The 22,191-nt window shown below is 44.3% G+C and overlaps 1 protein-coding gene across 1 annotated transcript in view; it reads right to left on the bottom strand.

Moving 5' to 3' along the window:
• Window positions 1–2,054: 2,054 nt before the first annotated feature.
• Window positions 2,055–22,191, bottom strand: part of MMP19 (matrix metallopeptidase 19) — a 61,968-nt gene continuing 41,831 nt past the window's right edge. Inside the window, exons 8-9 of the mRNA XM_086959674.1 lie at window positions 6,432–6,559; window positions 2,055–3,078 (exon numbers count right to left, since the gene is read on the bottom strand). Coding sequence (XP_086815800.1) covers window positions 2,848–3,078; window positions 6,432–6,559 — 359 coding nt within the window. The 3' untranslated portion in view covers window positions 2,055–2,847. The remainder of the gene's footprint in view (window positions 3,079–6,431; window positions 6,560–22,191) is intronic.

The following is a 22,191-nucleotide window of genomic DNA, read 5'->3' as shown; positions in this document are numbered from 1 at the left end:
TAGGCCTTCAGCGGCTGATAGACAGGTTCGCTGATTTTATAACTAAAAGGAAGTTGCTGATTAATAAGAGTAAAACTTACACCATGTTATGTGGCCATAGTCTTAAAAAATGTAACCCTTTTTACATAGATGGGCAGAAAGTTAAATAGGTGGACACATTTTGGTATTTAGGGATTACCTTTGCCAGAGACAGAACATGGTCACATGAGATGCTGAATGTCCGGGCAAAAATGGCAAAAAGTGTCCTCAGTGTTTTTAGATTTGCAGCTAAGCTGGGTGATAGACGTATTAGTGACATGACTCACATTTACCAGTCAAGATGCACCCCTATCGCACTTTATTGAGCAGGGGTGTGGGGTCATTATCCCGACAATAGTCTACAAATAGTGGAAAATAAGTTCCTTAAAAATTGCTCTGTTTACCAACTTCAGCGCCTACAGAGTTAATCCATAGGGAAGTTGGGATTAGCTATTTGTCGGACCTAATAGCTTTTAGGCCCTTACTGATCTGGAGACCCATATGGCAAAAAGAGGAGACTCCTTTTAACAGATTAATAATTAAAGATTGCCTCCAATTGGATAATTATCTCATGATTCCCTGGTTGAAGTATATTATACATAGTTTTAAGGAAGTCTTTGACTTAAATATCCTGGATGACCCTAATGCCGTAGCAGAGATTCCCAAAGCATTAATGAGGAATATGTTTCTGTTACATAGAATAAAGAGGCGTCCGAGCCATAATGGGCAATTAACAACTCGTATGTTCTATAATAGCTACTCAGTCTCTGAAGGTTTCCAGATATATTTAAGCCAGGTGACAAGAACTTCACATAGATATGTTCTCACAAGATTAAGGTTTGGGCTGGTCCATCATTTGGTAGCTTTTCCACGACTTAAACAGCATCCGTCTTGTCCCTGCCCCTGCGATGGCCACACTAAACAAAGCACCCTGCACTTTCTTCTTATATGTGACCTTTATATGAATTTTCGCATTGCATTTTTAAAACCTCTGTTTTTGAAATATGGTACTTTTACAACGGACGCAGCGATGAGGGTGCTTTTTATAATGCAGGAACCAGACATATGTTTCTTTACCGCAACCTTTAGCCTTAAATCGATTAGTGCAAGGAAGAGTATGATGTTTTAACTGATATTCTTACTGGTTTTTAATCATCAATGTATAGTGATGTTTAAAATATATATGACGATGTATTTTTCCCATGTGCTTTTATGGTTGTTTTTATACGAACCAAATAAAACTTATTGAATTGAATTGGGCTGTGCTGAAGAAAATGCTATAATCATCATTTTGAAGCTGTTCTCCAGGAAGAAAAAAGCTTTGGTACCAAGAAGTCCCGGGGTGTGCACTAAGCTTATAGAATAAATCCCAACCTACCATAATGTTCCTGTTTCCACACCACAAAATATCCTTACAAATAAACTCATCAAACCTGCACATCTAACAACATCAACCACATACAGATGCCACTCACAGCCTCTCACTAAAAAGACACTACACCGCACACTCATTTGTGCACATGCTTAAGTGTGCTTTGCCATTGACCACCACTCATCAGGTATACATATTGTTCATCACAGAACCATAGTTCATACACACACACACACTCCTAATGCACTGGTCGGTACAGACTTTGAAGGAAGAGAAGAATAGAGGAGGACTCATTATTAAGTGCCAACCCTCCTGTCTTTTGAGCCCGCACCAGTAAGCACGGTGGGGAGGTGGAGAGTCAACAGATGATGGAATAGGTCAAATGAAATAAATTAATCTATTCCGTCGCCTGTCCCCCACCCGCTCCGCTGCCCCACTGCGTTGTACATGCACCGGCCGCAACTGCTTTTCACCTCTGAACCTCTGCCACACATGTACCTTAATCCTGCTATGAAACATCAAGTTACTACTGAGTCATGGGCATCTCGCTGAACATAGGTCCCTAGTCAAGTTTAGTCGAGAGTATACAGATGAGAAAATCATGTGCAACTTTCAAATATAAGAGATTGTGTTAGAGTATATAACAACAAGCCCCACCAATGAGAAGTGTCATTTTGTATTTATTGTAACTTTCGAAACCCTCTCATGGGAGAGGACATAAATAATTAGCAATGTTCGAGCTCGACATTCAGCAACGGGAGTATGCACAGCATGTGAATCTAAAACAAAAATAAACTGCAAACCAAGAGTTGCAAAGAAACGTTTAACATTCGATGGTTCAGCAAGAGCTGTACTCTTGTAACCCCAAAAGAGAATACATTGATGCATGTAATTTTACCATCTGCCTGCAGGTGGCACTGTTTGCTTAGAAAACTAATCTTACACCTGAGCGCCTAACAAATGTGTGGGTCTAAACTGGTCCCCAGCACCATAGAAATCCCAGTATTAACTGTGAAACAGATACAATTATATTGTTATTGAATGTGACCCTCTCTTACATAGATACCGCTTACACCGCTGGTCTTTCTACCTGGTGACCACCTAAAGATCGTGCTCATGCTGCACAACGGGCCAATAAACATTTACATGCAGCGTTATAGGGGCAGTGTAGTGGCCAGTAGTCCTTGCCCAGCATTGTAGTAATTCCTCTCAACAGGATGCAGCTCCATATAACGGATGTTGGGCTTTGCAGGGATGAAATATATATGAAGACCTGGAGAGAAAAGTGTAGTTGGAGCCAAACACGAAATTCTGTGACAGCACATATTGGCGGCAGCGGTGGGATATGAGTTCCTTTAGCACTGGCAGCGGTGGAATGCAAGTACCTTCAATGGTGACAGGAGTGGGATTGATGCCCCATTCTTTTGGTGCTTCTCGTGAAAGCGCCTGCCAGTACACTAGCACTGCATCCAGCGCTCAGCCTTGCTGAGCGGGTAACCCCTGTCCGCACGCAGCTGCCGGTTCACCCGCCAGTACTTGTCACCCTTGAAGAAATACACCTTCTTGTTCTTCCAGGTCAGGGCAGCATCAAGGTTTGAGGGAATCCCAGTGAAGAGGCTGGAGATTTTCTTGGGGTACGACGTGAAGTCAGTCCATGCCAGCTCGTCCCACTGCCAGTAACCGTCACCCTGAAAAATGGAGAAGGCTCAGTCAAGCTACCAGAAAAGTGTGACATTTCAACTCAAACATCTTCCTCCACCCACACTCTATGGACTCTATCCGTCTATCCTCGAGAAACATTCTAAGATGTCCGCTTTACTGTCTCCTTCTATCTCTCTAGGAATTTGTCCATCCAGCGCAACACTGCACCCCCCTGTATGGCTCTCTCCTGTGTTCCACAAGTTGTGCTCCTAATGGTCCATTAGTCACATCCCCTAGCGCACACCTCTCTTTCTCCTAAGGTGAATCCCAGGATTCCTTACAAAAATGAATAATTGAAAGACTCTTAGTTTCTTTAAATTATGAAGTTCTTGTTTATTTCATACGTTCATACGTACAGCAAATGTTAAGACGCGACGCGTCTCTTCTCTGTGAAGCTGTCAGGTCAGAGAAGAGACGCGTCGCGTCTTAACATTTGCTGAACAAATTCTAATGGACGATTCGCTTTTTCTAATCGGCAAAAGACATCACATGGTCTCTGATGAAGGGCGTTAACGCCCGAAATGCATTGGACTCATTTCAAATGATGATGTCAACAAGAAAATTATGAGACATTCAACAATGAAATGAAGAGATAATTTCATGAATCCAATGAACGTATGAAATAAACCAGGAAGTACCTGGAGTAGTATACTGTGCGTCTCCACCGCAGGGAATGTTGCTCCCTTGACATGCAGTGTCTGTGAGGGAAGGGTGACATGATCCACTGAAGGCAGAGCCAATACAGGAGGAAAATGAGGGGTTAAACAGAAAAGGGAGTGTGTAACCAGTCTGGACAGCCTCTAAAAATGGCCAGTCTGAGGTAATTGCCTACCAGCTAGACAGAAAAAATGGTGACCAAACGAGGGAGCATCAGAGTGATTTGGCGGTGGTTGCAGGGAGACAAGGAAGAGGTCTTCGCCCCAAGCTTATGGCCACAGCCTATACCACTATGTCATTCCTGGAAGCCAAGGAAAAAGGTTGAGCAGCTTGTTAGATAGGTTGGGAGGGCTGCCTCTAGTAAAAGGCAGGTCCCTTGCTTAGCCCAGTAATTTCTGTGACTGCTGGAGAAATTGGTGGGCCAAAGGCACCAGACCGGAGGAGCGAGCCGTAGGTCGGCTGTCTATGAAATCCTCCAAGGCAGAGTCCAACTTTTCTCTGAAAAGCCTGGATCTATCAAAATGCATATCCTTCAGGACGCCTGCATTTGACCAGAAAAATCCATGGTGTGCATCCAGGCATGGCTCTGGACTACCACACTGGTGCCAAATGCATGGCCAATGGTCTGTGTAATCCAGACTAGTTTTTAAAATGTACTTGGCTGCATCCAGTCCATCATAGACTGCCTGAGTGAACAAGACTCTGAACTTCTCTGGTAAGATAGGCAGGATCTCGCTTGCCATATCCCAAAGGGCATGACTGCACCTCCCCGAACGCAAAAACATTAAGGGCCCTCAGAGCCAGATTGGCAGAGATGTCTCCTTCCCAGTGCATTTTGTTTTATTTTCGGTTGGGTAAATCGGTGGTGAAGGAATTAGGGTTTACCTTACTGTCAGACACCCGTACAGCTAGGCTTTCGGTGTGTGAAGGTTTGTTAGGAAGGCCGGTCCTTTGTGTCAGGCCTATGGTGCCTGGCAATAGGTCGACTCACTGCTGGCACTGAGCCAAGCCTGAATGGGGCTGGCATTATGATCTCCAACAGGTCCACATTGAAGGGCAGCAATGGTTTGGAAGTTGAAGGACCTGGCTGCAACAGGTCTGTGGACAAATTTGCCTTAGTTTCCACAGTAGGCAACTGCAGCTCTAGAACCTCTGAATCTGAACTCCCTCCGTGAAAGAGACACTCTCGTCAGTAGGTGGACCAAATGGCGAGTCCATCTCTGTCTCAGGAGAGATTTTGTAAATCTAAGCATAAGCCACTATCTGGGTAGTAAGGGGAAACAAAATTGTCTGCCTCCTTATTGTATTCATCATGGGGAACAATTATACAAACTTGCCTCTGGAACCGAAGTGGACAGTGGGGTCAGATCAGTAAAGGCCGATGCCGTACTGCTTCAGCAAAGGTGTGGAAGCATGGCCTGGCACCAGCAAGAGGACGAACATGGCCAAAGTGGTATCAGTCGCCTCTGGGAAGGGCCTTGACAATGGCAGTTCAGTTCAGGGCCCTGGAGGTCCGCGGACCCATAGGTTCTCCAGGGAACCTCGAATTGACTGAACAAACTGCAACATCACTTCCTTGAAGGCTTCCACCTGCTGTGGAATCAACCATGGCACAGAAATTCAGGGCTCCTTGGCTTCAGCTGCGGAATGGGATCAGAGTCAGATGATGGCGGTGGAGCTGGATCCTTACAATGCCAAATGAGCGACCACTGCCTGGAGCGGAAGAGGTATGGCATGGTCGATTCCACATTAGTTTTTTTGTTCTTGCGGAGAGGCCTGTCCTTCGTCTCCATCATGGACTTACCTGAAGGTGGCGACCTCGACTAGGACCTTGCTTTGAGTCAAGACTTCGATCACGAACAGGCCAGTGACTGCAAGCATGATCGTCCATGCTTTCTGTGCTCAGTGACAAAGTTCCACTTCCGGATCCCTGGTAGCCTTAGGACGCATCAGGGAGCACTCATCGCAGCATTCGAGTCATGTTTGGAACCTAAGCACCAAAGGCGGACATCACATGGATTCGTGCCCAGCACCTGTTTCCAGCAGGTGTGGTGAGGTTTAAAGCCTGAAGTCTTTGGAGGGGACATTTTCTGTAATGCACACTGTCACAGTATGTGTTTTAGGGAGTCCCTGAACCGATTTACACTTTGGGAGCAGAACTCCGGATCCACGTCGATGGGCGCAGAAAAAAGAACTGACTGACATTAGCACCTATCCATGGCTATGTGTTGTCACTTTCCAAGGATGGACCAGGTTGCCACGATGTCCGATGATGCCACCTGCTGGTATGCTGGGCCTATTGCAGTAAAACTTTCCAGATCCAGTCTGGAGCTTGGGGAAATTCAAAAGGCAAGGATTCTATAGTAAGAAGTGTCCATCAAAAATGAGTAAACTGAGCCAAACAGGATTGCTGTAACGCTGTACTCCGGAGCTTATGCAATAGCTTATATATTTGTTTTATATGGCACTTCCTAACAGTGTTACAGTGCTGTAAATAAAAGGTGTTACCATAAACAACAGCACCTATTTCATCGACACTGAATGGGTGGCAGACTGAGTTGGGCTGCACCTGGACTGTAATCTGCGGTTTGCAAACATACTTCTTCAGCACATGCACTAACCCCATGAGCTAACTCACCAGCTACACGATTTAGCAGGGAATAATGTCACAGTCACAGCTCACCTTGAAGAGGAAGATCTTCTGGTTGCCCTCCCAGTAGAGGGCTGCGTCGATGTTGGGGGGCACTCGGGCCAACAGTTTCGGGTATCCGTAGTTCAGTTTGAAATCCGTGTATCTCCAGACTTTGTCACCTACAGAAAAAATACAAGCGGATGGTAAGGGGCCAAGCCTTGACAAAATTAGATTGGGTTGCGTGGGGCACGGAAGTGGGGAAGAAAAAAAGGATTAGAGCAAGAATTCTCGTAGTATGAGCGCCATGAGAGGAGAGGCCTCTGGTATGACATCGTCATGCAGAGGATAAAGGCTTCATGGAAAGATCATGTTGGAAAATGGGGCCTATCTGGGAAAGAGGTCTTATACAAAGGTGCTTCTCAGGACGGCTGCGTTTGATGGACAGGGTCCTCTTAGGCTGGGTGAATACAGAAGAGATATAACGGGGAAAGGAGGGCACATCTTTGCCCTTTCATTACAGCTAGCCAGTGCTTAATTTCAACCGCTGGTTTTAGGTGCTCGGCACCGGCACTTAATTGTCAACACTGGCGCTCGTGACAGTCTGCCACAAGGTGGCACTGTGTGCCTAAATTAATAGATGACCACAACAACAGGTATTTGTTAATTCAATATCAATTAAAAATTACTATTACCTCCCCCAGTGCCATTCCTACTGCTTTCAGGGCCTGGAATATTTAAAATTGTCACACTTGTAGAAGTGTAGTGGTTAGTAGTTGTGTTGTTACTATGAATGGCAGCGCTGGCAGTGGCAGTGTGTGGTGCACATTGCAGTAGCCTCTTGTCACTTATTTTTTCACAAATTAAGCACTGCAGCTAGCGGAGCTCTCCCTGACATTATACCTTCTGTTTGCTATCACAAGTTGTGGTGTGGCACAATATATACGTATACAACAAATATTGTAATAGTATGATGCAGAATAGCATGCTAAAGCACCGAGTTTACAGTACTGTACAACATGGTGAAATACATTACAGTACATAATAGTTTATGGCAGCACACTGCCTCGGCATTCCAGCCCTTATCCTTTACCTGGGTCACATGAGAGACTCCCTAGGCATTCTGGTCTCTGTAGTCTTATCATTATTCCCTAGTGCAATACTCTTCAAGCAAGAAAGGGGGCTGTATGCCACACAGTCATTGTGCACTCCGTACGTTTTGCAGTCGAAATACTGCACCGAAGTGTCTGGACAACTTCTATATGTACATCTCATGCTCATTGGAAATCTTCAGCAAAAGGAAAGTCCGTGACTTCTCAGGTTTGAGGGTGCTGGCCAAGCTGATCCTATAGTCAATTCTGGTGCAAACACAGGCCAGAAAGTGGGTGCTCATCCTGAACTCAGGCAACTTCTTATTTTAAGAGATGACATTTTATGGCAATACACTCTCACCACTGCACCACTTGTCTTTTATTAGACATACCTACGAGCCTCCCTTGGCATTCTGGTCTCTGTAGTCTTCTAATGTTGTACAGTAGGTGCACCAATGTGCATTATGTCACTATAAAGCGCCATATGGTGCGTATACCACTTTGTAGCACAGTGTGGTGCACTAAGGCATAGGTAAACTTACCTACATAGCAATGGATCTCTGTACAGGTGGAGGGGATTTCAATGGAGAACTGAGCTACAACAAAGGGGTACCATAAAGTAGGGGTGGGGGTAAAGGGACACACAGCAGATGTGGTACAGAATGCCACTGTATCATACAGTATGCTTCATTAGGGAACACGGTGGTACATTGTGGACACTGTGGTGCTGTATGCCACCCTATAGTACAATATATTGAAGTTTTGTATAGAAAGAGAAAGTAACCCCACCCTTGACTCTGTTACTCTTGTTACAAGGCTCCCTGCCTGTTCCATGTAAAAGATAGTCTGCCTTCAGTGACTGCATTACTTAAAAAAAATATCTATATATATATTCACCGTACGTAAGCGGAGGGCTGCAGGTCACAGTCGCAAGGCAAGCGGACCCACCAACCTATCCAGCATGTGTGGCAGCACACCCTACGCAGATGCTTCACACTGTAGTCACTCAGGGCCTGATTCACAGAGGTAAACTTAGACTTTTGTGTAAGTTTACCCTTTTAAGGTATTCACAAACTACAAGTTATATTTTATGGCTGCGGAGACTCAGCAATTGGGCTGGAGTTCTCCACCACGACCACAGAGACTCACAGTTGTAAAATTACTATTAATAAAAGTAAACTTGCAATTTGTGAATACCAGAAAAATAGTAAACTGACACTTGTAAGTTTACCCGTGTGACTCGGGCCCTCAGTGTCTTGTCCAAAGCCAGTAAAGTAGGTCCCAGGGTGTTGGAATAGGAGAGAGACTATTGATTAGGAGTATTGATTATAAAATATCATGGCGTAAATCGTAGTTATAACAGAATGCTGGTATTCAGTGCATGAATGTGCAGTTGCTACATTTTTCTAGGTCGCCAAGTGTCACCATCTGGCAAAGTCTTATAGGCCCGGCATATATATATCCGTTGCCCAATGAAAAAATGAACTACTGAACAGCTGACCAAACTCTAATCAGTGTCTCCAACTTCATTTCCCCAAAGGCTCTACAGGGGTCATTCCCGCATATAATCAGGGTTGGGGGAATCTGGGCACGAGGGGGGAGTGGGGTAGGGCGCCATGGAAGTCCATTTCTCGCTATTCATCCACCTTATCACAAGGGCTCTGCCTCATCCCCGTCACCCAATGTCACCAGGCCTCTTTCTGATACGTCATACTATGAAAGTTGTCAACGTAAAGTTGCATTTTTTTACTCCTACGTGCTGGCTCCCATATTTCCAACCAACAGTAAATTCCCCAGAATTTACTGTTGGTTGGAAATACGCAGCATCAGTCACCCAATGACCAGAGCCAGAAACAAGAATTCTTGGCTGAATTATACCCTATTCCTAGAAAATTCAAAGTTCAGACAGAGGGCGTATGGAGAGGCACAATAGCAGGCCAGTAGATAGATATCTGTGTCTTTAAAGAGGGGAACTACTGCATTTTGATTGCATTTTTATAGCACGTAAGACCTCCCAATGTAGAACTGAAGCTCATTTTGTCAAGTAGCATGCTACAACAGGAAAACATGGTCAGTGGTTTGGTACAAGTGATCAGGGATCTTAAGATAATCCACTAAATGAATTATTGCAGGCGTTTATTGGTGAGTTTAGTTCAACTAAACTTTATCTAGTGAGGGATCGGTAATGAGTGAGTAATTAGCTTTGAACAAAAGGAGAAGTGGATTCCCTAAAATTGATTGGAGGATTAGGAAGCAGTAAGGTAGGGTTATGCTCTAGGATGAAAGTGTAGCTAATGGTAAGGATGGCTTTGGTTTAGGATGGGTGGTTGAGAACCTAAACAAGCATTGGCATAGCCAATAGGTCTCGCTTTTGGGACCTTATAAGTATTTAGTTATGCAGCACAATATCCTCGGTGCAACAACATCAACTGTTGCATGGCCAAACACTTATAAGGTCCCAAAGGCGAGACCTATTGGCTATGCCAATGCTTGTTTTAATTTGCCGAACTTCCTGCCAGCAGTTTCGGTCTTATGCTCAAAGTTTAATTTGCAAAACCTATGGAAAACATTCTCCCCTTTCAACTTTTGAACAGTTTCAACTTGGGCACAACATTATAATTTTCTGAGGCAAATTAGTCAATGGGGTTCAAAGTTACTCATGTGGAGTGAGTTCATGATACAATGTTATTGCTTTGATCTCTGTGACACCAAATAGGTTAACAGATTTCGTAATTGGATCCATACATGCTCGCACAGCCTAGAGTGTGCACTTACCTCACACAAATAGGTAAAATAATTCAGAAATAACAAAATGCAAAACGTTTATGAGAAAAATCCTGCAGACAAGAATTCTTATTTAGGTCGCATGCACTGCCTTCCTTCTGGCCGTAACGTTATGCTTCAGGTAAAGGTAAAGGGGGTTCTCAAAATATGGCCGTTCAGTTTCTGGCAATTTCAAGTGTTGCTTTCATCTATGTGTTTTTACTTCACATTAGATTTTTGTTCCAGAGATGTTATTTCTGTGTCATGCAGCACGCCATGTTCTGCACAGCGCTGTGTACTTAAAGCAAGGTTGTGCTTTCCAAATATATTAAGTAAAATAAGGGCATAATAGAAAGCAGTTCCACATGAAGAGGATCAACGCCTGAATTCATCTAAAAAGCAAAAAAAAAACCAGCTACATGGTTTGAGACATGAAGGCATACTTTCAACATCCCACTGCCACGCAATCGCCATCTGTTTATGGGCATCCTCAGCCGGGCCTAGAGGATCACCTGGAGCAACAGGAGACCCTGAAGCCCATTGCTCACGGTGGCACTAAACCAAGCTGTGATTTCATAAACTGAAGGGACACTGAATTGCCGAAGCTCCATAATAATCTTTAAAAGACAACAGGCGCGTCATACTGTGGTCTGCAAACCAGCCCCAATGAACGTTTGCATGCACTGGTGTGCAAAAGGCCCTCTAGTCCCAGCTCAACAAAGGCTCCACATCAAACAAAATCTAAAGGACTAGCAGAGTTTTACCTTCAGAAATGGCGCACTGTCACCACAGAATCAGACCTCAAAGAAGGTCATGCGACCTGTTGCTTTCACACAGGGAATAACGCACAAGTTAAGGGTGACTGACACATGCATCAAGTTGGGATGACTGACAGGGCGGAAGGGAAGGGAAACACTAGGAATACCCCAGGCAAAAAAAGGGTAAGGGGAAGTGTTCAAGCCCACCATGCAATGCAAGTAATTGGTGATGAGGGTACATAAGCAGGCCAAGCAAATACTTGGGTTAGGGGTCTGGGAACATGAGGCAAAAGAGTGGGTAGTGGCATAAGCAAGGTAGGCAATGGGGCAGTTGAAGGCTTGGTCTGTATATAGCATAACAGACTAAGCACATGAGCCATTAGGGTCAGTGAGGTAAACAAGAACACGAGGCAAGGGGTGGGTGAGGCCTGAACATATCAGGGGAAGAAAGCACAAGACATGTATTTTGGAGGAGAGTACAATTTAGGAGGGGTAGTACATAGTCTAAGTGGAGACCAAAGGTGCGAGGAAAAAAATCAAGATATGGGGGAGAGTGCATGGTATAGGAAGAGTAAAAGGCTTGGCGTTGGGGAACAGCAGAATGAGGAAAGCAAGGCACCCCGTTTGGAAACATGAGGTGTAGGAGGGAGCTGAGGAAGGAGCCTTGGGGCGAACAACTGGGAACAGGATGTAAGGGGCTGGGGGTAAGGACCCTGGGACGGCAGCAAGGTGAGAGGAAGCAAGCAGAAATAAACGAAAACACTGGCAAAGCAAAAGGGCAACTGACAAAGCCAGTAAATCTGGCGTTGGCTTTGTCAATGTTTGTTTCTTGTTTTTTACAAAACATTGTTGGTGAAGCTGGGGGGCTCTCAATTAAAAAAAAAATAATAAATAAAAATGGCTAAAGCAAAAACATTTTACACAATGAAGGGAATATCTGGAGGATTTAAGAGGGAAAAAGGAGACTAACGCTTCGGATATTAGGAGTACCGTTCTTAAACTAAATAATAAAAAAATGAAGAAGGAAATTCCGGTCGCTGGGAGAGAGCATCTGGAACACGTCACATAGTTTCCGAGTAAAGACTGCGCATGACATTTCAGGCCGGGTGGTCAGCGTCTTTCTTTTCCCTCACAGAGCTTCAGACAGGACAGACAAGGCTGTATTTCATTCCGCAATTCTACTTTTCAGCCAACGTTTTTAGATAAAGTTGCACTCTAAGACTTGTAATTTTCCTGTTAACACTTAAATGATGGGTTCAAAGCGTAGCAGGAGAATTTATGGAGGTGTGACTGGAGCTCTCGACGACCATGTAACATGGGGATTTAGGCTCGAAACCAGGCTCTAGCGCAAAATCCCGTGGTTCTAATCCTGTTGTCGGCTCAGTGTCCTGTGTTTTTGGGCAAATCATTTAATTTCCCTGTGCTAGAAATGAGCGTGTAACGTAAAGAAGCTCTGCTGTAAACCGCCCTGATGCCCCTGGCCAGATTTGTACTATAAAACAACAGTTATGAAAGGTGGTGCCGTCTAAAAAGGCAGTAGCTTTGAAGGTGGCACATGCAACAAACTTTATTACAGTACTACCTGGGGGCTCTTTTTATGAGTCACTGATCTGACGTGTCTATGAAACTCCTGATGTACTTATAACCCATGCTCACACGCTGGTCGCTGGCTGGATGTTTATTAGCCAAGTTCCTGGGGCGGAAGGTGTGATAGTGAGTGACAGAAGGTCAGTGTGTGTGGGGGGGGGGGCAGGGGGAGGGTTGTTGAGAAGTAGTGTCAACAAATATGTGCAGCACTATTAGCGGCAGTCGCTCACTTCTCGTTTAAATAATACATGGTGTGCGGAGAGCATGAGCCCGCAGTCAGTGAGCGCCTCCGATGCAGGTGCCCAAGACGCTCCCGGAAGTCTACAAGCATACATCCGCTGCGAGAGGCTGAAGGGAGGGAAAAAATAAAAACAGCAAAATAACACTTTGTTTCACTTCTGCCCACACACAGCTGATGCAGCGCCTCTCATCATCCAACTGCACTCTTCCTCAGAGTCTTTAGAGTGAATTGGGCACTGAGTGGTTAGGGGGCACCGAGGCCATGCTCCTCTGCACTGTTCTAGAATATGATTTACTTAGGTCTTTAATGCAGCACCATATGCCCCTTATTCGCCCATTTCCGAGTGAGTTTCTAAACAAAAACAAATAGCTCTGGATTGTGGACGGAAGGACGAGTGCGCTATCTCAATGCCTCCTGCTAAGACCGACTAAGGGGGAAAAAAGCTGAAACAGGGTTTACTCCCTTTATGTTGAAAGAATTGGGCAAGTATTCACTTTTGTTCCAGCTGAAAAAGCCTTTTAGATTTCGGATGTCAAGTCCTTTTTCCAATGTCATCAGTGCTTTAAATGACATGCAATGGCCGCGCGGCCGCGAAAGTGAAAGGAAAATGAAGCAGACGAGGAGGGAGTGGGAGAAGCGAGGGGATTCATGCACTGTAAGGCTTAATGAGCTATTACAGAAAGCCATATGGCAGCTGATAAAGCCACGCGCACGTAACCGCATGCTGGAGGCCAGCAAAAGCCTTTGGTAGCACTTTGAAAACCCAGTTACTAAATGTCTCGCCAGAGCAGCGCATGCGCTGGCTCAGGTAAGACCTAAAAAGAGAGGAGGCTAGTTAGTGGAGGGAGATAGTGGCAGGGGAAAACATGCATATGGTTTGATATCCAACGGTATTGAGCTTTGATGCTTCGGTAGGCCACGATATACAATGTAGTATGTTAGTCCGGCACTTCTCAAGAAGGTGTTTGTTCTTCGAGAATGTGGGTATAATATTATCAGATAGTTCCTCCTGGGTGGCTCTTGGGGTTTTTGAGTGCATTTGGTGCAGTGGATCATCAGTGTAAAAATGTGTGGACCTTGGCATTCAGTTCATATTTGAATTAAGTGCTTGGGTGGCTTGTTTTAGTGGACTGATTCTTACTGTACTATTGTTATGATGGCAGGGGCCATCTGCTGGTACACAGACTGTGCCTGATTTGTAGGGAAACGTGTCCTGCTCAGGAGATCATAGAGGTGTTCTTAGATGGATCACGGTGGGAGGAGCCAGCTTTTAGCCATTCTCCTGCATTGTAAGTTATCCTCAGTGGCTCTAAACTTAGCAGGTAGAGTTCCATAATTTGGCAACTTGAACAGCAAAAGGGTTGCGCCACCAAAAATATTTTTGCAGTAGGCTGTGGTGATTAGTTGTGGGTTTCCGCTTAGAATGAAGGTTCCTGGTTTGCTAACTGTTAGTGTTTTGTCATTTTTGATTGGAGTTATTTAGGTCCTTCACCATTTATTGCTGTGATTAATGCATAGAAGATTGAAGAAAGATCTTCATGTAACTGGAAGCCAGTGTAGAGCCTTTGGGACAGGCAAGATGTGGGGTTGTGTCTTTACATGTAGAAGCAGTCTTTCTGATTAATTCTGAATTCTCTGTAGTATTTTCATACTTGTGCGCGGTATAATAGGGTATAGTCCAGTAGCGTAATCCAGTTTCAAGAGGATGAGTGATGTGGTTGCTTAATTTTTTTTGAGGAAATTAAAGATCTGGAAACAGGTGTTGCATTATTCTCATCATAAAGAAGGTAGAGTTAGATATAGTTTTCCACTTTAACATTCAGGGTGAGTGCGGAGTAATGACATTTCAAAGATTATGAACCTCTAGCTATTTTTGGTGGAAGTCTTAGTTCATCCTGCCAGAAGTATAGAGGATCATGACCTTTTTATTGACCGCAGGTGAATATTTTGGTTTTTGAGCCATTTAATCTCAGATGATTCCATGTCATCTATTGATCTTGACCGATGAGGCAGCTGATGATTTGGAGTTTTCCAGTTTGAGGGTCAACTGCATGTCATCGACATAGCTGTTGCAGCCCAGGCAAGTCAGAAGCTCTTATTTATGTCTGGTAGCCACCCTAGCTTGGGTAGCAAATGCGTGAATCCTTGAAAAAGGTCTCTGATTGGGCGGATCTTGCCTCGCATCTTGATCACAAGGAGTAGATTGAGAACATTGTGAGCAAAAATGGTATGCCCGAAGGAGGATCCTGTGCTCAGTGCCGCACCTCAGTGGCAAGGCTAAAAACAGGCTGGGGTCACTTGTTTTCCTGTCTAGAGTGGAGGGGGGGGGAGTTCCTGGCAATTTAGGCTGGACTGTTCCTATCGTGCAGGGCAACAATTGCTATAGGTTGGTCTCTGTATGGAGTGGCAAAATGGGCAGACAAACAATGGACTGGAATGTGTCCTGGTGCAATTACCAGGGGTTGGGAATTCATTCAGGCACTCCAGCCATCACTTTTTTGTTGTTGTTTTTTTTTTTGCAACACTACATCAGAAAATATTCAAACTGGAAATAAAAAAATGAATAAATGGTAATTCTGGTTCAGTCGGACACCCCGGTCTGCAACTGTACAGCGGATTTTGGGTGTTCTCTTTCACTCTTCAATATCATAAAAACAGATACCACTGCATTATCTTGTAGTAAAGGATGAGTGCGTGTTTTGCATATTAGCTACCATAACCTGGAGACTTTAAAAAGATTTGTTTTTCTGAACTGCCATCAGTCCTGCTCTGTGATTTGGAGTTTAAGTATTTAAAATAGTATTGAAAACAAACTTTTAGTTTTGTACCTGGGTGTACAATCCTCCCTTTTAACTGAGGATATTTGCTAAGAAATCAGATAACAGGTGTTCCTTTTCAAGGATTTGAACAAATTATTAGACTTTGGGTTCTACTGAGCCCTACAGAACCGAATGGGCTGTAGTATATTACTTACTTGGAGTTACAATCGGACATTCATTCCAACCTCCAATTGACTAAAACTGTCGTTAAAGTCTTCTGATGTATTTATTATCCAAATTCAATTTAAAGTGACTGGAGAATTAATTTTAAAAAATGTAAATATAATCTCAAATGTAAAATGAAACACTTAGGTTTTGAACATGTCACTGCTCTTAAATAAACACCTTAGTACTATATATGGTGCGGCTAATGGGGTGGGGGAGGGACAGCGCATTTTGCTTAAACGCTACCTTTGTATCATCATTTTTTTTTTTTACAGGAATTTTAAATCTGGGGGTTGCCCTTAGCCAACGACTTAGGAACAGTTGTATGTGGACTAAATTCGGATTGCTATTGTCCGGTGTATAGACATGGACTCAAAACCTCATGCATGCCCTGTGCATTTGCAAGGACATGGACTCACAACGACCAGCATTCAACAAACCCTTATTTAAATGTAATTGTGATAAGACTGGAAAAGAACCTTTGATGAACTTTCAGACGACCTCAGTAGGCTGTCTCCAAGATGCCATATTTTATATCCATTGTTCTCCATGGATGTACCATCCTTGCCCACGAGGGACGCCTTTCTATTCAGGGAGGTTTTAATCTTGACCATGGAATGACAGGGTGGGTCACTGACACTAAAATGGCCGCATGCCAAGGGCTCTGTTTTTGGTGTATGAAGATGCAGACACTGAAGGTTCAGCATGATGCTTTCTCGACCACCTGGGCCTGGGTTCGCACGACTCCCATCTGCATCTGCAACACCTAGCAGATTGGTTCAACTTGAACAAATAACCACACTCGCTGAGATCAATGACTATGTCACCAGGCGCAATGTCATTTATAGTTACTCCAGGGCATATTGAGCCTTTGTGTATGTTTCATGACTGTCGAAAGTTAGTAAATTCCCAGTCAGAGGCAGTGCCTAATTTGTAAAAAAAAAAAAAGTACCTGCCAAGGCCCTTCTCAGAAGTCCACTACAGCTTGCACTATCTATTGCCGCTGTCCCCGCTACCAATGACAGTACCAACACAAGTACTAGCCATCACACTCCTACAGGTGTGGCAATTTGGACTATTCTAGGCCAGTCAACGCTATAACAATGGCATGGGCGGCAGGTATTATTTATTTTATTATTTTATATTGAATTATAAAACTGTAGTTGTGCTCATTTCAGAATCAGATTGCCAGCGCCACCATGTGGTGGACTGTCATTAGTGCCGGTGCCAAGCACCAGTAACCACCGGCTCAAATTAAGCACTAGCTGAAGGAGAGCTGAGACCCAATATTTACCTGCAAGTCCTGGCTCATCATTGCTTCATAAACGCAGCACGAGTTTTCAAGTGCCCCCTGGCATCGACACTGGTTAGAAGGCGTGGTTGTGGCACATGACAGCGGTGTGGGGGAGTGGCTGCAAAGAGTTTGCGGCACAAGGGGCATGGCTTGGAACCAGATTGGTGGAGGGAAGAAAAGATCTTCGAGAAAAAGGATAAAGGAAAAACTGCTCAAACATCAGCAGCCAGGGTTTGGCAAAGAGACTCGTGGAAAACACGAGAATTGATGGATGCCAGAAAACCAGACCCCGTTCATCCTGGTCATCGGAAAACAGTGGCCTTGTGAATGCGAAAAGCAGAGGGAAGAAAGTGGGTTGGTTGCTTTGTTCACAGCTTTGGTTTCAACCGTAGTGCAACCATTTCGATTCCTACCACTAGGTGGCAGGATGTCCCAACGTGTGGGAAAACGAGTGCAACAATATGACGAAGTGACACCAGTAAGTAGCAGTTTGGTACAGAATGTCACATTGCTGATCCCAGCAGGTTGGCACACTAATAACGTATGCTTCAGCGGCCATATTCATTCATCCCAAATGTCCAGGGAGTCATCAACCACCTACAGAGCAGAACTTATCTTATCAGGCATTTCCTGGGAGTCAGTAGAGATCGGTTTTTAAAGTCCAAGGACTTTTGCTGGTGCCTCTGCCACATTTCTGCAGCAGCCACAGTGGAGCCATAAGCAAAGGGAGACTCTCTGAATGAAAGAGTGGAAAGACATATAGAGAGGATGAAGAGATATCCTACAGAGAGGAACAAAAGAAGAGAGACAGAAAACAGATGGAGAGAGAGAGGGGAAGAATGGAGCAGGGCTGGTTTGAACATTTTTGCCAGGGCTGCTCTTCGGTTCCCAGTCAAGCAGTGCCCACCCAACCCACTTATTACCTACAGTATTTCTGTTCTCCCCCTGACATAGAAGTGGCTGGTCAGCAGATCAACAGGGAGAGCCAAGCCAGAGCCAAGCTGAGTCATCAGTATACTGGACATGTAAATCGTGCAACAAATCGGCACGTGAACATTTAATAAAAATGCTTCAAAAATCAAAAAACATTTTTTAAACATCATTGCAATCTATTACTGCACTGAGAAGATTTGTTAGAAGGGATTATTTATAAATATTACCTTAGAAACAATCTGGCCCCGGCCCCCACCCTAACCAGGATGCTGTGCGTGAACAAGGCAGTTGTCATGTGCACCCTGTATGTGACCGAGGTTATTATTGTAGTTGGAGCAACATTAATGTCTAGTAAACCGTACACGAGAGAAGATTTTTTGCGATGCACATCCCGAGCTGACTTATTTCAAGTTGCTCTTGGATGTGGCGATGAAGCAGAAGGAGGCACATAGAAACAGGACTATACAGAAGAGGAGCTTGATTCCTGGTGGTACATAGTGTAAACAAGCCACAACATGCTTATCTATTTCTCTCTGCTATTTTACATCAAGGTGCAATGAGTTGTGTTTAATAACCTGAGAAGCTACATCAGTACACTGTGTTAAATAAATTACTTGTTAAATGAAGTTCAAACGAGAAGTCTTTCTAGAAAAAAATGACTGAGTTAAATTACCAGAATCCAGGGTATTCTGTTATGTTGAAACCACCTACTACATCACACTTAACATGCAACGCGGTCTGAGTGAAGGCAATTACACATGTTAATAAAACAAAGATCAGGCAGAGGCCACAGAGTTACATGCCCATCACCTGACACAAGTGAAGTGCAGAGCTCACCTACAGGCCAACTTTCACAAGAGCCCACAGCTGGCAGAGTTTGTGCGTTTTTCATTGCCCGCGGAGCCTGCAGATGGGCTGACCATCACGACCCAGCAGAGTGTTGTGAAAGTGCTTGGAGAAGGCTGTAATGTTAATGATTTTTCTAATTGTTCACAGCCATCTGTTTGAAAAGTCACTGGCATGATATCCCTCAAAAAGCACTTTAACAGCACTCTGCAGGGTCTTTAATCTTAGCCAATCTGCAAAACGGCAATGGTGCAGCCCCTCTGCTGCAGGAAGGTCAAGGGGTCATGGAAGGCTGGTTGATTACATGGAGGGCGTTGAGATTGAAGTAAAAGTGAGGGTGGCAGAAGCCGCATGAATACTCCTCATGTTTTTGGCTTGAGGGATCATGAGCATCTTGAGCCGAGCCAGAGCCCAGCAACTGACTAGAACCTTCAGTGTCTCACCCACCACCACCACCAAGATAAATTAAAGTTCACCGCACTCCCCCGCACCCAAAATGTCAAGCCATGCATTCTCCACCAAGGGTCTTCACATCCCTTCTGTGGTTCTGAAATTCTCAAACCTGTCTGCATTTTAATCTTGCCTTCACGTAGGCCAGTGCTGTGGGCCCAACGAACAAGTGGCTTTTCGTGCATATATTAATTTGGGTTTCTCTGACTCTGAATGAACTGCAGAGAGAGTAACCCTTTTCACCTGAAACTGACCTTTTGCAAAACCAGTTTCGCTAGCTGATCGTTGTCTGAGTTTTTCAATCACTGTTCAGGACCTTGTTAACCATTAGTTTCTTTGCGCATATGTTATCTTAAACAACATCTAAATGGTTTCTTTCCTTAAAGACTTTCTTTTCTGAAACTTGTTTTTTTGTTATGTGTCATGACTGCCATCTAGTGTCATTTTTTATGTAGGTTTCAGAAGTTAGTTTGTGAGCAAAGCAGTCTGACCTGTTGTGAATCACATATACACATTAACCAGGGATTTCTTCGTGCGCTGGAGTTAATTTTAGAAGCTGGCCTTTCACCCAGGAATAGACCCTGCCAAGCCAATTTCCCTGCAAGATCGTTATTTACCTTTTCCAATCACTATTCAAGACATTTGTTAACTTTTAAAGTTTCTTTACGTATTTGTTATCTGGCACATTATCTGAAACTACTTTTTCTGACTATTTGTTCATTTCATGGGTTATGCTTTCAATTAAGGGTTTTTGCGGGCCTTCCAGATTATTATTTAGATATGCCTAAATATTAACTTGTGGGTTGGGACACTATAAAATGAGCTTTACTGTATGATGCTGTGTGATGTCATGTACTTTCTATTGGTTGAATTTTGGTGCAGGGGCGTGCATTTTAAATGTACCTTTTTGTGTATAAATAGGGATGTCTCACCTTAGTAAAATTGAGCAGTTTCTTGAGTTGTACACCGTGTTGTATTGCTGGGATTTCTGCTACTAGCTGCAGCTAATAAATGTGATCTCTGACGCCACCTAGAAGTATTCCGTGTCTCTGTATACCAAGGCAAGGGAACATAGAGGACTCTGGGCGTGTCCCTGACACCGCTGGGTACTTGAAAACCCGGTTCTTCAGTTGGCGCGACCAATGCGGGTCGACTTCAGTGGTACCGGTCCAAGCCTGAAGATTGCGAGGAGCCACGTGAGGAAATTCTGAAGGAGGGCCCCAACTTCATCGACCCCTGCATGTCGGCGTGGACAAAAGGACTTTTCTGCGAGGCTTCCCGCTTTCCAACGGCTGCGAAGGACTGCTGCCCTGACTGTCGCCTCGTCTTGGACCCTCCGATTGATGTTTGTAAAGCGAGACGATAGACGGTCTTAATTTAAAAAAATTTAAATATAATCTCAAATGTAAAATGAAACACTTAGGTTTTGCCGCTGACCGCGCGACACGCAGGGGAGCATGGGCGGGACAGCGCCCTAGTCCCACACGACAGGCGAGCAGAGCCCTTAGCACGGCACCCCTCCCTGAGCCGACCTCCTACGCAAGCAACCAATAGGGAGGGCTCACCTGGGAGATGGGGGGGTTCTACTGAGCCCTACAGAACCGAATGGGCTGTAGTATATTACTGACTTGGAGTTACAATCGGACATTCATTCCAACCTCCAATTGACTAAAACTGTCGTTAAAGTCTTCTGATGTATTTATTATCCAAATTCAATTTAAAGTGACTGGAGAATTACTTTTTAAAAATGTAAATATAATCTCAAATGTAAAATGAAACACTTAGGTTTTGAACATGTCACTGCTCTTAAATAAACACCTTAGTACTATATATGGTGTGGCTAATGGGGTGGGGGAGGGACAGCGCATTTTGCTTAAACGCTACCTTTGTATCATCATTTTTTTTTTTTACAGGAATTTTAGATCTGGGGGTTGCCCTTAGCCAACGACTTAGGAACAGTCGTATGTGGACTAAATTCGGATTGCTATTGTCCGGTGTATAGACATGGACTCAAAACCTCATGCATGCCCTGTGCATTTGCAAGGACATGGACTCACAACGACCAGCATTCAACAAACCCTTATTTAAATGTAATTGTGAGAAGACTGGAAAAGAACCTTTGATGAACTTTCAGACGACCTCAGCAGGCTGTCTCCAAGATGCCATATTTTATATCCATTGTTCTCCATGGATGTACCATCCTTGCCCACGAGGGACGCCTTTCTATTCAGGGAGGTTTTAATCTTGACCATGGAATGACAGGGTGGGTCACTGACACTAAAATGGCCGCATGCCAAGGGCTCTGTTTTTGGTGTATGAAGATGCAGACACTGAAGGTTCAGTATGATGCTTTCTCGACCACCTGGGCCTGGGTTCGCACGACTCCCATCTGCATCTGCAACACCTAGCAGATTGGTTCAACTTGAACAAATAACCACACTCGCTGAGATCAATGACTATGTCACCAGGCGCAATGTCATTTATAGTTACTCCAGGGCATATTGAGCCTTTGTGTATGTTTCATGACTGTCGAAAGTTAGTAAATTCCCAGTCAGAGGCAGTGCCTAATTTGTAAAAAAAAAAGTACCTGCCAAGGCCCTTCTCAGAAGTCCACTACAGCTTGCACTATCTATTGCCGCTGTCCGCGCTACCAATGACACTACCAACACAAGTACTAGCCATCACACTCCTACAAGTGTGGCAATTTGGACTATTCTAGGCCAGTCAACGCTATAACAATGGCATGGGCGGCAGGTATTATTTATTTTATTATTTTATATTGAATTATAAAACTTTAGTTGTGCTCATTTCAGAATCAGATTGCCAGCGCCACCATGTGGTGGACTGTCATTAGTGCCGGTGCCAAG

The sequence above is a fragment of the Lissotriton vulgaris genome, chromosome 1_1, assembly GCF_964263255.1.
Source record: "Lissotriton vulgaris chromosome 1_1, aLisVul1.2, whole genome shotgun sequence".
Classification (NCBI taxonomy): Eukaryota; Metazoa; Chordata; class Amphibia; order Caudata; family Salamandridae; genus Lissotriton; species Lissotriton vulgaris.
This window is presented reverse-complemented; position numbering and strand designations above follow the sequence as displayed.